The sequence below is a fragment of the Leiobunum rupestre genome, chromosome 2 (assembly GCF_980474605.1).
Source record: "Leiobunum rupestre chromosome 2, qqLeiRupe1.1.hap1, whole genome shotgun sequence".
Classification (NCBI taxonomy): Eukaryota; Metazoa; Arthropoda; class Arachnida; order Opiliones; family Sclerosomatidae; genus Leiobunum; species Leiobunum rupestre.
In genome coordinates, this window is record NC_143385.1 from 84,143,561 (window position 1) to 84,161,046 (window position 17,486).

General features: G+C 37.4%; 1 protein-coding gene across 1 annotated transcript; it reads left to right on the plus strand.

Annotated features, from left to right (window-relative positions):
- Nucleotides 1-793: 793 nt before the first annotated feature.
- Nucleotides 794-17,467, plus strand: LOC149959839 (cytochrome P450 3A11-like). Its single transcript, XM_090166553.1, has 14 exons — nucleotides 794-908; nucleotides 2,410-2,506; nucleotides 2,570-2,622; nucleotides 3,158-3,254; nucleotides 3,320-3,448; nucleotides 4,914-5,151; nucleotides 6,659-6,801; nucleotides 8,543-8,666; nucleotides 8,765-8,846; nucleotides 10,929-11,037; nucleotides 12,186-12,274; nucleotides 15,798-15,938; nucleotides 16,004-16,169; nucleotides 17,239-17,467. The coding sequence occupies exons 1-14, from the start codon at nucleotides 844-846 to the stop codon at nucleotides 17,314-17,316; spliced, it is 1,611 nt and encodes a 536-aa protein (XP_090022679.1). The 5' UTR covers nucleotides 794-843; the 3' UTR covers nucleotides 17,317-17,467.
- Nucleotides 17,468-17,486: the final 19 nt, after the last annotated feature.

The following is a 17,486-nucleotide window of genomic DNA, read 5'->3' on the forward strand; positions in this document are numbered from 1 at the left end:
CACGCCACGAAAGGCGACGACTCGCATTTTGTCGCCATCTTACCCCGCCTTGGTGAATTAATATCTTTGATCAAAGGCTAGGAATATATCCGTTAGTCAAACATCACATGACGAAGTCCTAAATTCCTAAAAGGTTGCACTACATGAATACTGTAATCGAACCTGTAGGATGGAATGCTGTTTGGAGAGCAACAAAAGAATCATCTGGTTTAACTACTGAATGTGATTTTCTTGTTGAAGTAAGGCTAAAAATGAATGTTTCAATTTGGGGAGCTTATTTATTTAGTAATTCTTTTAATTATAAATAAGCCAGTGTTATTTTTTTTTGGAGGAGGCCTTACCTGATCCAAACTATTGTTTTTTGGGGATAGCTTAACCCCGACCCCGACTTAAAATGAATAGTTTCAATTTGGGGAGCTTATTTATTTAGTAATTCTTTTAATTATAAATAAGCCAGTGTTATTTTTTTTTGGAGGAGGCCTTACCTGATCCAAACTATTGTTTTTTGGGGATAGCTTAACCCTGACCCCGACTTAATTTTGACCCCGTACGAACAGACTGAATTTCCAGTTAATGTAAAGATTTCTAAAATCTTTTTATCCACCCACTTTCCCCGAGGCAAACAGGCGAAAAATGTTGTTTATAAAGATAAAAGAAGAAAGTTCGTGAAGGATCTCTACAACGAATATAATTTGGGAAGTTATGACAATGAATATTATCTACTTACATTGATAACAGCAATCACTATTTTTGGCGATAAACCTAATTCGAAAAGTATACGTAATCCTCGCCCGATCTCCTCGATGTATCTGTTCTTCTGTGTCTGTTGGCCTGAAGCCCGGAATGAAGATGGACTTGCTTATAATACCGGTTGCTGTTTTAATTTGTTTGCTATCACTGTGGCTCATGTAAGTGCATATTTTTGGTCGTCTTAAAATCTGTAAGGACTGTAGAGGTATTCAATGGTACTAGAGCAACGTAATTAATTTTTAATATTTACTTTACTTACGTAAATACAACTAGAAATTCACCATAAATAACTTACGTTAGTGCTTCTCTTGGAATGGGAAATTTTAGTTTGAGTAAAACGTAGGTGAGCATTATGGGTTTCATACACGTTTATAGATGATATCATGGCCATGAATGAATGAGATTAGGCTTACTAAACCATACGCAGGTACTCAGAATAAGGGCGGTCCACAGATAGTTGAGGGAGTCTGTATCTTCAAATTGACTTGAGGCAACATTTAATAGCCGATTTTATAATCTTCCAGTTTAACTTAAAATACATTACTTAGTAAACATTTCCTATTTCCCACAATGTGGTATTATATACTGCTTATAATAGCAGAAGTATATAATATGTATCTAACGTGAGAAGTCTCCATCTACGACAGAAAAATTCAACACGTATGTTCCTAGGCTCAAAGCCCATTGCGATGGTTATTAATTTCCCGTCAAACCACGAATGTGTTGCGCGCATCGCGATTGGAAATTTACAATATAAGGAGATACTTGTCTAATAATAATAAATTAATAATCAGCTAAGCTAAATACCCAAAGAACAACACAGACCTAAGTCGACTATTAACTTGTGAAACTAATTCGCGACCGAAAACTATCGCTACTCCCCCTTAGGTTCGCCATTTAAACCTAGATACATATAGGTGGCGGCTAAAGCAGAAGCTATTAGTTTTCCCTCATCGTTATTCGCTTGATGACTTAGGCCTAAGGTGGTGCCTTGGGTATTAGCCTAGCCTAGCTAGCTGATTAAATATGACTTTATAAATAATAAAATATTTTTTTGCATCGTTTGCTTATATTTTGATCATAGGCGCTACCTCGGAGAAGCTAGCGCCGTTACGCCACCTAGGCTCGTTTCGGTCACGAATTCCCGGTGGCCGGATTAAATTGCGTAGGAGGTTGGTAGCGACTCCTTCAAGCCACGCCGCCCACGCGAGCCAACAGTTCCCTACACTAACGCCAACAAGTTTTTATGGCCAGGCAAACAGAACAGCTAGGGGTAAAACTCTTTTAATTAGTGGGGGTATAACTTAAAACCTCAACGCGGAAAGAGGGGTTCCGAGTTTTAACCAATCGCCACAAGCCGTGATCGAACCAAGGATTCTATAAGAATTCTTGATCGAACCCGCCCACTCTCGCTGCGGGGCCAGAATATTCACCCCTTCGTCACCCCACTCGGGGATATAGATTTATCTAAAAGGGACACGGATACTTCAGAGATATGAATAGACACACTTCAAAAACGTGTAGGAAGGTAGACGTAGCGTTATTGTGCTCAATCAGTTCCCCCCACGCGTATTCGAGGTCGTAAGGGAAGATGAATAGTGCTCCCTTAAGAGATACATTATTAACTCCTGATCATACTAAAACGCTTTATGAAAGCAGCAAAAGAAAAAGGAGAATCGACGTGTTTCGTAAGAATGGGATCCCTGGGCCCGCGCCCAACTTGATCTGGGGGAACCTGCCCGAGATCAACCAAAAGGTAAAATGCGCACTGAATTACTCACTTTCAATTCAGCCGAAATAAACCTCTTTTTCATTTCAGAGCCTCCCGGAAGCGTTGAAGCAATGGAGAAGCAAATACGGAAAACAATTTGGGTAACTACGCAAAAACCCGTAGTTTTTAAATTTTTTAATGCACTAGTATCAGAGGTAAATGAACCGAACTTCACAGAATCCCATATTTCACATACGGGAGGCTTTAGCTTGGGTCCGGTGCTAGACTCTGCAGCATACATAAGTGACGTAGGAACGCTTTTTGACGAGGCCGACTATAGAAGCCGGCCCGTTGCTATCGGCGACCAACTCTAAATATTGCTCGCATAGAGTTGGCTGCCCAATACAGAATTATCGTCCGTAGTTTTGATTCGGATCGTATGATCATCCCTTCTGATGATATATCGTACCCAGGGGCTAGTTATCGTACAAATGCTATCCAGATCATATATCTGGCAAATATGATCGTCGATTTAATTAAATATTGCTGCAAAATACAGTAGGGGAACTTGGAAACACCCTCTTCCCACTTGAATTTCTCCAAGTCCTAGTCCGCCTGGCCCTAAATTTGAATCATTTGTTTCCGTACATTTTCTTTAGCCAAGTCATAGCCATTTATTACTTTTTTTAATCGTAGATATTTCGTGGGAGCCAATCCGTTTTTAGTTGTGACGGACACAGAAGTTATCAAGCAAGTCCAAATAAAGGACTTCCAGTCTTTCATTAACAGACCCGTATGAAGATATGTCGAGGAAATCGCGTTGAATCAATGCTTAATATTCGAAATGAAATTTTGCAGAGGCTGGTTCCTGGCGGATTGTTGGCGGATGGCACTTTGAGCCACCACGTCATCAACGAGAACGATGACATCTGGAAACATCAACGAGCTATTCTCACCCCGACGTTTACCAGTGGAAAAATGAAGCAGGTAAAACGATAGTTTAAGTCGATAAATTTAAGTTTAATCTTCGTCGTTAGGTGAGTAGTAAGGTAACGTCTTTAGAGTGTAGAAGAGCTTACCTGTGAACCTAACCTGATCATGCTGTAAATGGCGCCGAACATTTTAACAATATAGGGTGTTAACTAAAAAACAATACAGAGCCAATTACTCAAAATGTGTTTTATGTAAGATTTGATCGATTAGATCTGGTAGTTTTCGATTAATAAGCCCTTAAATGTCGTGTCGTAATTAGAATACCACACACGACCTTATAGTTTTCGGTCTAACATTTCTCGGCTTCCCATGGGTCAAATTGGATCGGGTCAAAACTGCAGTTTAGACTTAAAATTAAACGTAGAACACATTTCTAATTGGAACCATTCTTCTTATCCTAATGGTTCTCGAGATAAAAGTTGAATGACGTTGAAGACCTTTTCATTGTCATTTGTCCCCCTGCACCCTCTATGTAACCTGCAATTTCAAATTCCTACATAAAACACATTTTGAGTAATTGGCTCTGTATCGTTTTTTTAGTTAATACCCTGTATAGAAAATCTAAGATGCGCTTCTGGGCCTCAAAACTTTGCACAATTGTTCTCAATGTATGAATTAAGCGAATTTATATTAAATTGGAGACGAATTGAGTTTGGTAGCAATGCCTCCTCGCACTAAAACCCTCAATTCAGGCGATTACGCTTTGAACAAAAGATAATTGGTTCATGTTTTTAGACTGAAATCGGAAAAAGAGATAGAGGGTTTTAGCTTTCTAATCAGTGACGTAACGGGTTAGAATTCTAAGAGAGCGATTTATGGTGTTGCTACGTTTCAGTGTACAAATCTGTACTATGTTATAAGCTAATCGCTTAAAATCACTGGTTTTGGCCACGGTCCAGTGCTACCACATATAGGGAATTTTCGCCTGAATATTATAATGGGGAATTATTTTAAAAAAAAGGGGGGAAATAGGGATTTTAAAATTTTTCAAAGTGAAAGCACTGTCACGGAAATGCCGATAACATGCTAAAACTAAGAATTTTTTAATGTATTCTTACGGGAATTGTTCGGACGATCCTAGTGTCTGGAAATCAATAACACCGTGTCGATTTTATTGCATTTAAGTGGCTAGATGACTTGGGCCTAAGGTGGTGCCTTGGGTATTAGTGTAGTCTAGCATACTGGAAGTCATTCGGTCCAAGTAGAAAACCGGTTAGAATTTGAAAAGCGCGATTAAATGTGAAGCTAAGTTTAACAGTAGTTAACCGCTTAAAATCAACAGTGTGTCAGAGCTTTTATCTTTCGCGAAGCTACGACTACCTTATGTTGCGTAGGCAGTTGCGCCCTGGATTCCCAGTCGCACGTTTTTGGGAACCAATAAGATACCCGGTCGATTTGATTGACAGTTAGAGGGGAAGAGCATACCTAAATACAAATAAATAAATGAATTATCTTACAGATGATACCTCACATGGACAAAGCCGTAGATTGCCTTCTGAACAAAATTGATGCCCAAATCGAAAAAGATTCCGGTTTCGACATTTACGAAATGTTCAAAGGGTTGACGTTGGACGTCATTTCGAGAACCGCTTTCGGCACGGAGACCAATGTCCAATCCAATCCGGAGGACCCGTTTCTGCTCGGTGTCAAAGAACTTCTCGGAGACGGATCGTCACCATACCTCACCCTGGTCTCCTGTAAGTGCCACAATTTCACACTTTGATTTTATGAAGATAGTGGAATATTATGCATCGCATAGTCGCGATTGGGTTAACAAAGTAAAGCTCATACTATGCAATTAAGTGTTCATGTTCGATGTATCAACTATTTAGTAACTCTGTATTGTTCACCCTTTTCCACCAAAATATTCGTTGCTATTCAATTTTAAAACGTTGCAACAGTACAACAATTTCGCACACGAGGGGTAATGTTTCGGGGGGTACCTAGTGGTTTTAATCTTGTATGAAATTTAGAAATTAGTTAAAGCTTATAAACATTCAGAGTGCCCTATATGTGAGCAGTCCATTGCAATTTATAATGAAATTCTTCACCAATTATTGCATGGCGGTCGCTATTCAGCAGACATCTTTTACGCTCGGGCTTCCGTTGAATTCCAACGTTAAGATAATTATATCAAAAGTCAAAATTTTAGCCAGAGATTCCAACAGTAGACCGGTTTCGCCCTTTTGTGGCTCATCAGTACTGTGTTTATTAGTTTAACTTATATCGGTAGATCTCCGAGTAAAGCCAGAGTTCCTACACAGTACTGATGAGCCCCAAAAGGGCGAAACCGGTCTACTGTTGGAATCTCTGGCTAAAATTTTGACTTTTGATAAATAAAGCTTGTCCATATTGTTTGTGTCTGACGTGATCAATTAAATTACGATTATAATGGGACATGTTAATTATCGATCTGAAAAGGAACACGCAAAAACTTGTCCCGAGAGGCTGAGCTGTTGAAATCTCGAGTTGGTCTCAAGTGATCTCGGAGCACTCGAGAGCAGTAATTTCCAGTAAATGGAACGCGCGAAAATTGATGGGGCAGATCCGAGTAAGCAAATGGAACATGAAATGTTGATCTCAAGCGCAGTCAAATAGAAAACGCTATCAATAACTGAAATATCAAATATTAAGCAGACGACGGGTCAAAAGTTTCAAAGTTCGACGTCATTTAATATCTCAATATCAGGGGTTGTATTTCAAATAGTTGTGTATCCCAAAAAAATACAACATTAAATTGATCACCTAACGACGTTATTTGGTGCCCCAATAGGTGCAACAGCTTTCGCTCTTCACTATAGGGCTCGGCGTTCGGATAGTAAATTTTCCGTTCATTTCTTTTCTATCCATTTCCGAAACGTATCCGAATAAAAAATCATTTGTTACATATTAAATCGTATAATAATCGTGAATAATATCCATAAATAAACAGTTAATCAGATTTTTTATGATTAATTGAAATTTTGTTGGTAAATTTATCCGTTTCCACGAGCTCTAATGCCACCGGTGACCGATTCGTTTGGCAGGGGCCTAACCTCTTAGAAAAATTGTTACACACCCAATTAGTTGAACAAACTTGGTGGTCAAACCAATTGGCGGGTTTTTTCGATTCTTAATGTATTTTCAGAGCGCAGGGAGAGTAGCGATTGAAGCTTTCGTAGAGGACAACATTTTAACAAATTTTGTGAATCAAAATATTTTTAGTATGCTTCCCTGAGATTCACTTCTTGTTGGGCCCCATGAGGAAAATGCTAGCGATGTTGGAGTCTTTGCTGTCTATCAGCCACATTCGTACTATGATGTCTCAATGTATTGACATGGTTCGTTGGAGAAAATCAGATCCCAAGGTTTGTTTATTTCTTATTTTAAAATCCAACTGTGGGTTAGTATCCAACCGTTTATGGGTAGGACATCTGACTCCTTTTAGGATATCTTTGCGACGGTTTAATAGGCCGACGTATGAATCGCTGGTTCTGGAAAGACGATGTTTTAAGGTTGGCCAACTCAAAGATCTCGCATAATATCGACTTTAGGGCCACCGGGAAAAATCTTGAAACATTTATGGGTTGGTCGACAGGAAAATTATGAGTTGGATAAAACGCAATTGTTTGGCCAGCTGTACGACTAAATATAGCATCGTCAAATGTGTAATGGTACGACATCCGACTGAAAAAAGTGGTGTTGGTGGACACAACCACCGATTGTTTTGTGCTACATGGGTTCAGATCTAAAACGCGTTTTCACTGGTATTTATCGACTTCAACCTAAAGATCAAGAAAAGATGAACTAAGTCAATAGCTAATGTATACAAAGTTTATGATCCCTTTCAGTGGGGTAAATAACGGCCCCGCAAGGCCCCAAAAAGTTCCGTAATAAAACGATAAGAAAGGACCTCTATACGGGTTCGCGGGCGGGCATCAGAAATCGCAGTTACATCACTTTAAAGGGGACATTACCTCAAACTCGTTCACTGAAGATAACAATAAAACTTCGAAAATCCACATGAGGGAGTGGAAAATTTTGGAACCCTTTTGAACAGGGTAACTCAAATTTTAGAGGTTATATTCGCTTTAAAGTAAGCCCATAATAATAATAATAATGGCCAAATAATTAACTATATTTATCCCATTGAACCTATGAAACTTGTCTTTTCGCTTTCATGGCATCCCCTGTAGCACATGAAGTCGTTTTACGGTCGGGGTGCGGTCGAAAAGTCGCTTTATAGTCGACGACCAAATGCCGACCTAAAAACGTCCGAACGTTTTTCGACACTAAAACCGTAAATCCTTTTTTGGGACTATATATGGTCGGTATGCCGACCATTATCCAACTTAAAATAGACCTTACATTTAATTATTACCCCTGTAGCACAAAGAGTCGATTTAAGGTCGCGCTTTGCCAATTAATCGCTCAAAACTGCGAAACTTTGGCGATTTAATAAAACAAATTGAAATATTTTTTAAATAACTTCCTTTTTGTATTATATTTTTTCGAAAAAGATTATATATTCAATCTGAGAATGTTTCCTTATTAAAAATCTCTCAGCTCAAGTAGGTTACATTCGTATAGCTAAATATGTTAGGCTAAGATATTATTGATGAAGATTTATTCATCACTTTTACTAAGCCCCAAGAAACTCTAGAACTCTGTACTCTAGATTCAAGATTCTGATTGAAATAAACTCACTGTTTCACTCCCGTTCATGGGACTTGACCAACTAAATACATGAATATAGCTATATATACGGTTTTATTTGGTCATTTTCAGTCACTTGAAATATCAAAAAGTAAGTCGTTTCGACGTAATGATACAGTACATTCTAAGTCGGGATAACGTCGTTTCGGAGTCGGTTATTAGGTCTATTAAAAGGCGGTAAAGAGTCAACGTTGTGTAGGCGGCCGACCCTTTTACCCCTAGGACATTTCGACCCTAAATCCAAAGGTCGGCCGACTTTAGTGTTTAGTACCTTTTGCCGACGTCGGCCCGACTCTAATTTGCTACAGGCGATATTGGCCCAAGTACCGGGTTAAATCTATCCAAGAATAATTATCCTGTTAACCTTTGTATAATAGTAGTAATTGTTTCCAGAACCGTCGAGACGACATGCTTCAGCTGATGATTGACGCTGAGCTTTCAGGCGACATGAAAAACGTGACGGGAGAGTCCCTGACTGCGGGATACGAATCGGAAGTGAAAAACTCCGCCATTGCGGGTGATTATTCGGAATTAAATGTTTCGTTAACAGAAAGCGAATAGTGCCTGCTAAGACATATTTTCTTACCGCGTAATTGTGATGATTTTGTTTTGAAGGTGACGCAAAAAAGAAGTCGTCGAGTTATGGTCTCAACATTAGCGAAATTGCATCCAACACAATTCTCTTCGTCTTCGCGGGGTAAGACAACACATGCTTATAACAAGGATGTATTTATTTAGCTGCTACCAATCCCCTTCATGCTCCTTCCCCCACAAAATCAACTCTGCTCAGAATCTCGTTGGTTCCCTGGAAATAGGCATTTATTATAGTACGCGCCTGCGGACTACATTTAGAGCTCAACTTTTTCGCCATTTCCACCTCTGCTGCCCGTATATTGGTAATTCAGCGGTTTTGTCGTGGAAGATGTCAACTCAGCTTGAGAGACTTTTAGCCCTTTTTTGGGTCGCGCTGTAACCTCAACCACTTCTCGTATTTTAATTCGGTAAACTGATTTAAAATCAGCGTGTTTCACTTCATAAGCCCGTCTTTTGACGATTTATAATTTAATCAATAACGCCGATAAAATATAAGTTTTTGAAGCCGCGAAATTACGGTTTAGAGGCATTCATTTTCTCTCAAGTTTCTCATTGGTGCGCAATGCTGCGCAATGCTGGGCATGCGCTACGGGAAGTTCATTTTGGGGTCGTTCATAAAGAACGTAAGTAAGTGATAGTTTGTTGTTGGGTGATCCATAAATAATATTTTGTATTAAAGTGACATGTAAAGATTGACAACTATGTTTGAATGAAGAGAAAATTAATTTTCGAGTTTTAATAAATGGTCATATATTATAACAAAAACAGTTCTCCGAACTGAAAAAACTGTTTAGAGCTCTTACCAGTTAAAGCCTTAAAGGTGCAAATATTACTTTTAATCTAATTTTATATCTTCATTTATTTAGTAATGTAGTCAACCATACATTGTCTTCCAAATATGACAAATACCCTATTTCTGGGACCGATGTCTATGGCCATATTTTTAACCGAAAAGGGTCTAGAAATCATTATTTTTATTCCTGTACCTCTCCTAACATTTACAATTTTACACTCTTATTGTTCATGGAGGCGTATATTTTTTGTTAGCTTATATACTCTGGAACGTCCTGCGTAGCTCACAAAAAATATAAAATAAAAACATGTTTAACCTTTACTATAACGCACCTTATGTATGGATGCCAGCTTTGTCTAAAGACTAACATTTGTTTTCGTGTACCCTGTTTTACTTTAAACGTGTCTCTAATTTCTCCTAAATTATACAAGGCTTAGGAGCATTTCAATTTAAACCAGTATTTACGATGGCTAAAACGCACGTCGCTAGAAAAGGAACAACCTACCACAATTATATCTCGATTTGTTGAGCAGGAAAATTGTAATACTCTGTATTTTTTCCTAGGGCCCGTACTATTGAAGTGCCCGTATTCTTAAGATTTTTAGTTACAGTTATTTCAGGAAAAAATAAAATTCTACATTTCAGCCCGGCTAGAAGACTTTGGCTAGGGCCCGGAAAACTGCTAACGCGACCCTGTGGAGAATGATCACGTGACTCTCGACGTTGTCTTACAAACTTCTATAGCTCTCTGCTTAACCTCTCTAATGCCCCTAACTAGAAAACACATTTCAAGAATGATTTGGCCTTTGTTTAAAACTCATCAGGACCTAAACGAGTTTCATTAAGAGATAATTCGATTATTAAACGATACGTAAAGTACTACATGATAAAATAAAGCGTTTCGATGGTTAGGAACGTCTTAAGCCGAACGCGTTGAACCAAACGTCTTAAGTTCTTAACCGCGTTTTCTAGACAACATAAATAAGTTACAGAATCTGCTCAAACTGCCCTGTGACCCTGATCTAGTTTAGTGAAAGTCCGTCTGAGACGCTGCTGTACAACGCCAAAGGTACTCCCTTTAGTGTCATGGTGCAGTTTTCCCCATCCCACATTTAGAAGCCCTCGTGTTATCGTTCAACCAAGAATGCACCTAAGAATAGGGTAGTATACTTTTAGCACATAGTATCATCCCCGCGTACTTTGTTCGATTTGTTCGACTTTTAAGGGGAGGAGTTTACTGGCAGACCGTGAGGTGAAAATGCAGAAAAGCTAAAATAAATATAAATAATTGCATTCATTGTTGAAATATATTAGATTTTAATATGGAATTAAAGATAGTCTACTGAAACTAGAAACCCAGTATCTTTGACTGTTTGAGTTAATTATTTTTAGTTTCGAAACGACAAGCACCGCATTGGCATTCACGGCTCACGTCTTGGTGAATCATCCTGAAATTCAAGAAAGAATTCGACAAGAAATACTTCAAGTCGAAGAGGAAGACGTAATTAGTTTATACCTTTTCAGATCTATTTTCATTTCATTTGTAATACAAAACCACTTTCCCAAAACCTTACGATGAAATTTGGGATCTCTTAAAGCAAGTGGCGGCTCTTGTCTAGTTGCGCTCGCTCGCACTAGATGTCGTTAGCGTATAAATCAAAACCAGTTGAGTAAGCATCAAAATATAGCCTAAAAGGTGTAGCAAATTGGGAACTTCTCGCGTTGATCGGCTTTTCGGAATCACGTGATTATTAACTTACTAAACAAGTGCTTTCGTGAAGCAGACAACTCCCCGGAAGATGCTGCCACCTAGAATCGCTTTAAGAAGCATTTTTGTAAACATTTTTTTCCTTTTTTGATATAAAAATTTTAAAAGTTCATGGTTTTAAGAAATCATTATTAGACTAAATAACTTTAATCCTGATTAAATCGTTTAATTACGATTCAATAATTTCAAGATTGTATTTAAGATTTAATCTTATAGTTTCGATTTAAGGTTTTAAGACAATTAAGTACTTTAAAAGAAATAGAACGACTAATCAAGATTAAATCACTTATAATAATAATAATAAAAAATAAATTTAAATTCTAAAAATTTAAATTAACGGCACTTGTACATTAAAATAGAATAAAAAAGGAAGAACAAGCCACTATATGTACAAAAATTATAGTTTATTTAAACTAGACGACTAGTTTGGCTACCCATTCGGGAGCTTCCTCAGGTCTGACCGCTGGGCCGCGTTATACATCCATTTATAACTTTCACAATTCAAGGTTAATTCAAGCTCCCGAATGGGTAGCGAAACTAGTCGTCTAGTTTAAATAAACTATAATTTTTGTACATATAGTGGCTTTTTCTTCCTTTTTTATTCTATTTTTTTAATTCTATTTTTATTCTATTAAATCACTTAATCACGATTAAAATTATCATCTAACAATATTTATCCTTGAAAATATCAACATACCCTGCAGAATTTGAATTTATACGCAGACAAATCTCCGGTCAGCTTGCGCAGAAAGCAGAACTTAGTACTTACCGAAGACCTTCGTATCAATTCAAATTCTTGCGAGTGGTTCGACATTTTTAACCCCCTTTTAAATGGAATATAATCTTTAGTATTTCTGCTGAAATGTTACGAATTATTTCAGGGTAAAATAGACTATATTAGTTTAAATAAACTAAAATACATGGACATGGTTTTCTCGGAGGTACTGCGATACTATCCCCCGGTTACCACGTAAGTTCATTTTTTATTTCTTTTTACACAATCCCATCTTTTCCTCCCATATAGTTACTTCCTACTATGATACGTAACATATTCTGTAAGAGACAGCAAAGTTTAATTCAAAGTAGATTAAAGCAAGTGACGTTCGTTGATTTACCATAATTATGAATGTTCATACAAAGTTAAGTTTCGATCATGATGTGAACTAATTGGTTTGCTGCAACGCCTTCAGCTAAGTCCGAGGAAAGATTCTAGCGCCCTCTACCACACGCATAAGTTTGCCATTAATCTAAATATAAAATCGTCTGCTAACACGATTTTAACGTAACTAGTGCTTTCGATATAAGCTGGCAGGAATGTGACATTAAGGTTTTCCAATCCGTTTAAGGGTCAAACCATTGAGTTGGGAATATACACTGTAGTACTTCTAGAGCTGTAGTTGGGGTCATGAGGAACACTTTCTTGAAATCTTGTACGAACCGAAACAGATATCGTTAGTCGGTGGCGTTACCTATCTTTCAAAGAAAATATAACTTTTTTAAATGTGGTCTGCTTATACTCTTTTCATGCTAATGGGTCATTCCACGTGAAATCGACAAGCGTTGTTGCTCGATAGTGATGGATTTCTCCCAAAAAAAATTCCCTGGTTTATTTACCCTAAATATGAAGCCTCCTGGAGTTTAGCGGGCTAATTTCAAAAATTTGAAAAGTTATGATTTTTTGAAATTTAATGCATTGTGTCTAGAGTTTCGTTACTTAATAAACACTTTTTTCAGTAACATGATTCGTAAAGCTCCTCAAAATATGGAAATTGGTACTCTTAGGTAAAACGACCTACAGATTCCGAATTTGGCTTCCAAGTTACTCTATGGGCTCTAGTTTTTGATATAAAAGCTTTTAGGGGTGTAGCGCAAAACATCGTTTTTACAAAGGGGTCCATCTCAGAATTCAATACAAATTTCAAATAAGCACCTCCTTGCACAAAGAAAGGTCACTCTTAAATTTTGTGTTGGCGATTAAATTATTTTCATCAAAACAAATTTTTTGAAATTGGCCATTTTTCGCGTTTTTCGCAAAACTGCGGTGTACGAGCTGGATAGAGGGGTGGCACTTATCATTTATTTAACGAAATATGCCACATCCAAATTCAACGAAATTTTCAAATAAGCACCTTCTTACATATTGAAAGGCCTCTGTCAAATTTGGTGTTAGCGACAAAATTATTCTACCAAACCGAATTTTTTGGGTGTCACTTAATATTTAAAGATCCCCTCCAAAATTACCAGAAATTTCGACAACTTTTTATTTTTAGGTTTCAAAGAACTTAATATTTTTTAGATGAAACATTTAGTTTTAAATTGAAATCATTATTTTTTTTTAAATAGTGTCTTGGCCTTTAAACACACTCTCGCAAGCTCAAAATTGGTGTTAGCGTCGAGTTCGGGACTACTTATTTTCTTTCAATTTTTTCCATTAGATAGTAGCGGCAATGAGAGTAGCGGAGGTGTCTCTAACTACGCTGTACAGCCAAAGGTAGCGGAGAGAGGATTTTCAGCCCCCTGGAGTGACTGATTTCTAACTCTTTGGGGCATATAGTTCATTCCTTCCCACATATACTTTTACTCTAAGGTTCGACTTCCACAATAAAGATTGAAGTGAGATTGGAATAGCTCGTAGCATGAGTCGCGATAGACTCCATCGCCATCTCTTTTTCATCAAAGAACTAAAAGCTACCTATGTGAGAAAATTCAGCTGGCGAGAGTGCGTTTAATAAACACTCAATTGAAAAGCAGTAATGCCTTCCCCTTGGCGATTTTGAACGATTAACAGGGCAAAGTATTACGCTATGCAATCGGACATCGATTTACAAGGAGCAAAAATTAAAAGCAGACTTTAAAAAGCCAGAACCGTCCAAGGAACACGAACCCATCATTCTTTTATCCCAATTAGCAAATCTGAATTAAAAATATCTCGCCTCTCGGGCGAAGAATCCTTTTTAATACTTAAATGATGAGAACTTGGCAATGGACACACGATCCGAATTTATTCCCGGACAGTATGTTGCCATAGTTTTTGACAAAATGCTTTATTTTGGGGTTGTTGGGGAGACAAATGACAAATATCGAGAATGACTAATAAGTTTCATTCACCCTCACGGTATCTTAACTTTTTATAACTGGCCCAATCGAAAAGATGAGCACTGGATTCCAGAGTGTGAAATAATTTGCCCTGTTAATCGTCCAAAATCGCCAAGGGGGAGGCATTACTACTTTTCAAATGAATGTCTATTAATGGCCAAGACACTATTTAAAAAAAGTAAAAATTGTAGGATTTTAATTTAAAATTATCTGTTGGTTTTTTTTTATTATTTTAAATATTTCATCTCAAAAATATTTCATAAAAAAATAATAGAAAATTAAAAATTAAGTTCTTTGAAACCTAAAAATAAAAAGTTGTCGAAATTTCTGGTAATTTTGGAGGGGATCTTTAAATATTAAGTGCCACCCCGCCTAAGCTCACGCACTGAAGTTTTGCGAAAGATGCTAAAAATGGCCAATTTCCAAAAAATTCGTTTTGGTCGCTAATACCAAATTTGACAGAGGCCTTTCAATACGTAAGAAGGTGCTTATTTGAAAATTTCGTTGAATTTGGATGTGGCATATTTCGTTAAATAAATGATAAGTGCCACCCCTCAATCCAGCTCGTACACCGCAGTTTTGTAAAACGCGAAAAATGGCCAATTTCAAAATTTGTTTTGAGGAAAATAATTTATTCGCCAACACCAAATTTAAGAGGGACCTTTCGTTGTGCAAGGAGGTGCTTATTTAAAATTTGTATTGAATTCTGAGATGGACCCCTTTGTAAAAACGATGTTTTATATCAAAAACTATAACCCATAGAGTAACTTGGAAGCCAAATTCGGAATCTGAGTACCAATTTCCATATTTTGAGGAGCTTTACGAATCATGTTACTGAAAAAAATGTTTATTAAGTAACGAAACTCTAGACAAAATGCATGAAATTTCAAAATATCATAACTTTTCAAATTTTTGAAATTAGCCCGCTAAACTCCAGGAGGCTTCATATTTAGGGTAAATAAACCAGGGAAAATTTTTTGGGAGAAATCCATCACTATCGAGCAACAACGCTTGTCGATTTCACGTGGAATGACCCTAATGGTAGATAGCGGCACTGGCTTAAATTATTATCACCGCTAACTGGCGGTAGATGACGTCACCGACTAATGATAACGGTTTTGCTTCGTACATTATTTCCAGAAAGTGCCTCCAGCCATAAAATACAAATTTTGGCTTTAGTACTATATTCCCAACTCAATTGGGAAAACCGACGATTGAGTTTTACTAGATTCCCGCGCGAGAATAGAAGAATATGATTGTACATATCACCTATCACGAAATACGGAAGAGGGGGAGCTACTAGTTTTTAATCAAAAATTTTCTAACGCCCTTGTTGCCCTTTAAGCTATTCCAAATCTGTTCTTTTAATTTAATAATTTATGGTATTTGCTTTTCAGATTCGTATCAAGATTTTCCAAAAAGAATGTTTCATACGGCAGCGTCCGAATCCCCAAAGACGTCAGTGTGATCGTCCCAGCCGAACTTCTACACAGAGATCCCGAGTTGTGGAGCGAACCAGATCAATTTATTCCCGAAAGGTCAGTCTTTCGTTGTTTATTTCTTTTAGAAGAGCTTTCTCCAAAGTTTCATTTGTTCCTTTTAGATTCGCCCCAGAGAACCGGGGCAAAATAAACTCAATGGCTTATCAGCCGTTTGGGCAAGGTCCCCGCAACTGCATCGGGATGCGATTCGCCCAAATGGAAGCTAAATTAGCCCTCGCCCGAATACTACGGCAGTACAAGTTGCTTCCCTATGCTAAAACTGAAACTGTAAGTTGAAATTAGATGCTTTTTATCATCTAATTAAATTTAGTCATAGTATTAGTACCATAGTAAGTGAATATTAGTTAAAGTTAAATGGCTGAAGCTGTTCAGGTTAAGAAATAATGTCTTCACTTGGAATGTCCATTGATATAATGGCACCGCGCTGTGACTGCGTCTGGTGAAACGAGCGTGGCTTCAACCTATCCTACGAGCAACAAACACAAGGAGAACGCAGCCAGCCTTTAAACAAGCTAAGGCAGTGTTGTGTACAAATTTCCTAGGACGAGCCTTTACGCTGAACGTTTTACGGAAAGGGGGAAAACAATATTCGAATTTTCCCCTTCCGACGGCAACAGGCGCTAAAGCGGCTAACCAATGAAAATTGTACACAAGAAAATGCACGACTTTTGTGGGGTGCTGTGTTTGCTGCACCTAGCTTCAACTACGTCGCTAATAGAAGACACCAGAAATCCCGAACTTATTTCTAGTTCCTCGTATTTAGATGGTTAAAAAAGACTATATGAGGTATTATGAACTCTAAATCAAGACAAGGCTTAATGTCAAATATGCGCATATTTTGATGTAACAAAAATCATCAGCACTTTCTTAAATATTTCAAGTGTATGCTAATATAATTACCTAATTCTAACTTATGTATTTAACTATACCGATTCTGGTTTTTACGCTATTTTGAGAAAAACAGGAATTTTGTGTTCAGAGGGGTTTCTACTAAAAATACCTTTAACATCTTACAGTTTTTAAAATCCTTTCCTCGAAACCTAAAAAAGGAAGCTTAGAATTCTTAGACTACAAAGCTTTTCCTACTACCCATTGGCGAAACACTACTATTTTACAAAGAGAGTAAGTGTTTTAAAGTGGGGTGGAGGAGTGATTAGCAATTTCGCCTCGCTATCATCGTAAAGTATCCCTCCTTCCGTTGGCGGTATATAAAGTCTGCCTTATTGTACGACAAGCGGTTCTTTTATTGGTTTTAGGGTCGAAATCTAACCTTCTAAAGTTAAAGAACCCTGGTAAAGATGACATTTTCATAAATACATAAATGTTTTTGTTACAGGGAGATATCGAAATTGTTTTTAAAGTGGCGATATCTGCTCCGAAGAATGGAGTTTTTGTTAAAGCTCAGAAGATTTAGGATTGGTATAGGTTTATACAAATAAATATTTTTGTGTTGTACTATATCAATTTGAAAACTATATTTCTATAAATAAAAATGTTTGATAAATTAAATTATAATAATGTACAATAATTTTGAAAATGTAACACCAGAAGTTTATAATAAACAGACTTTTTAAAGGCTAATTA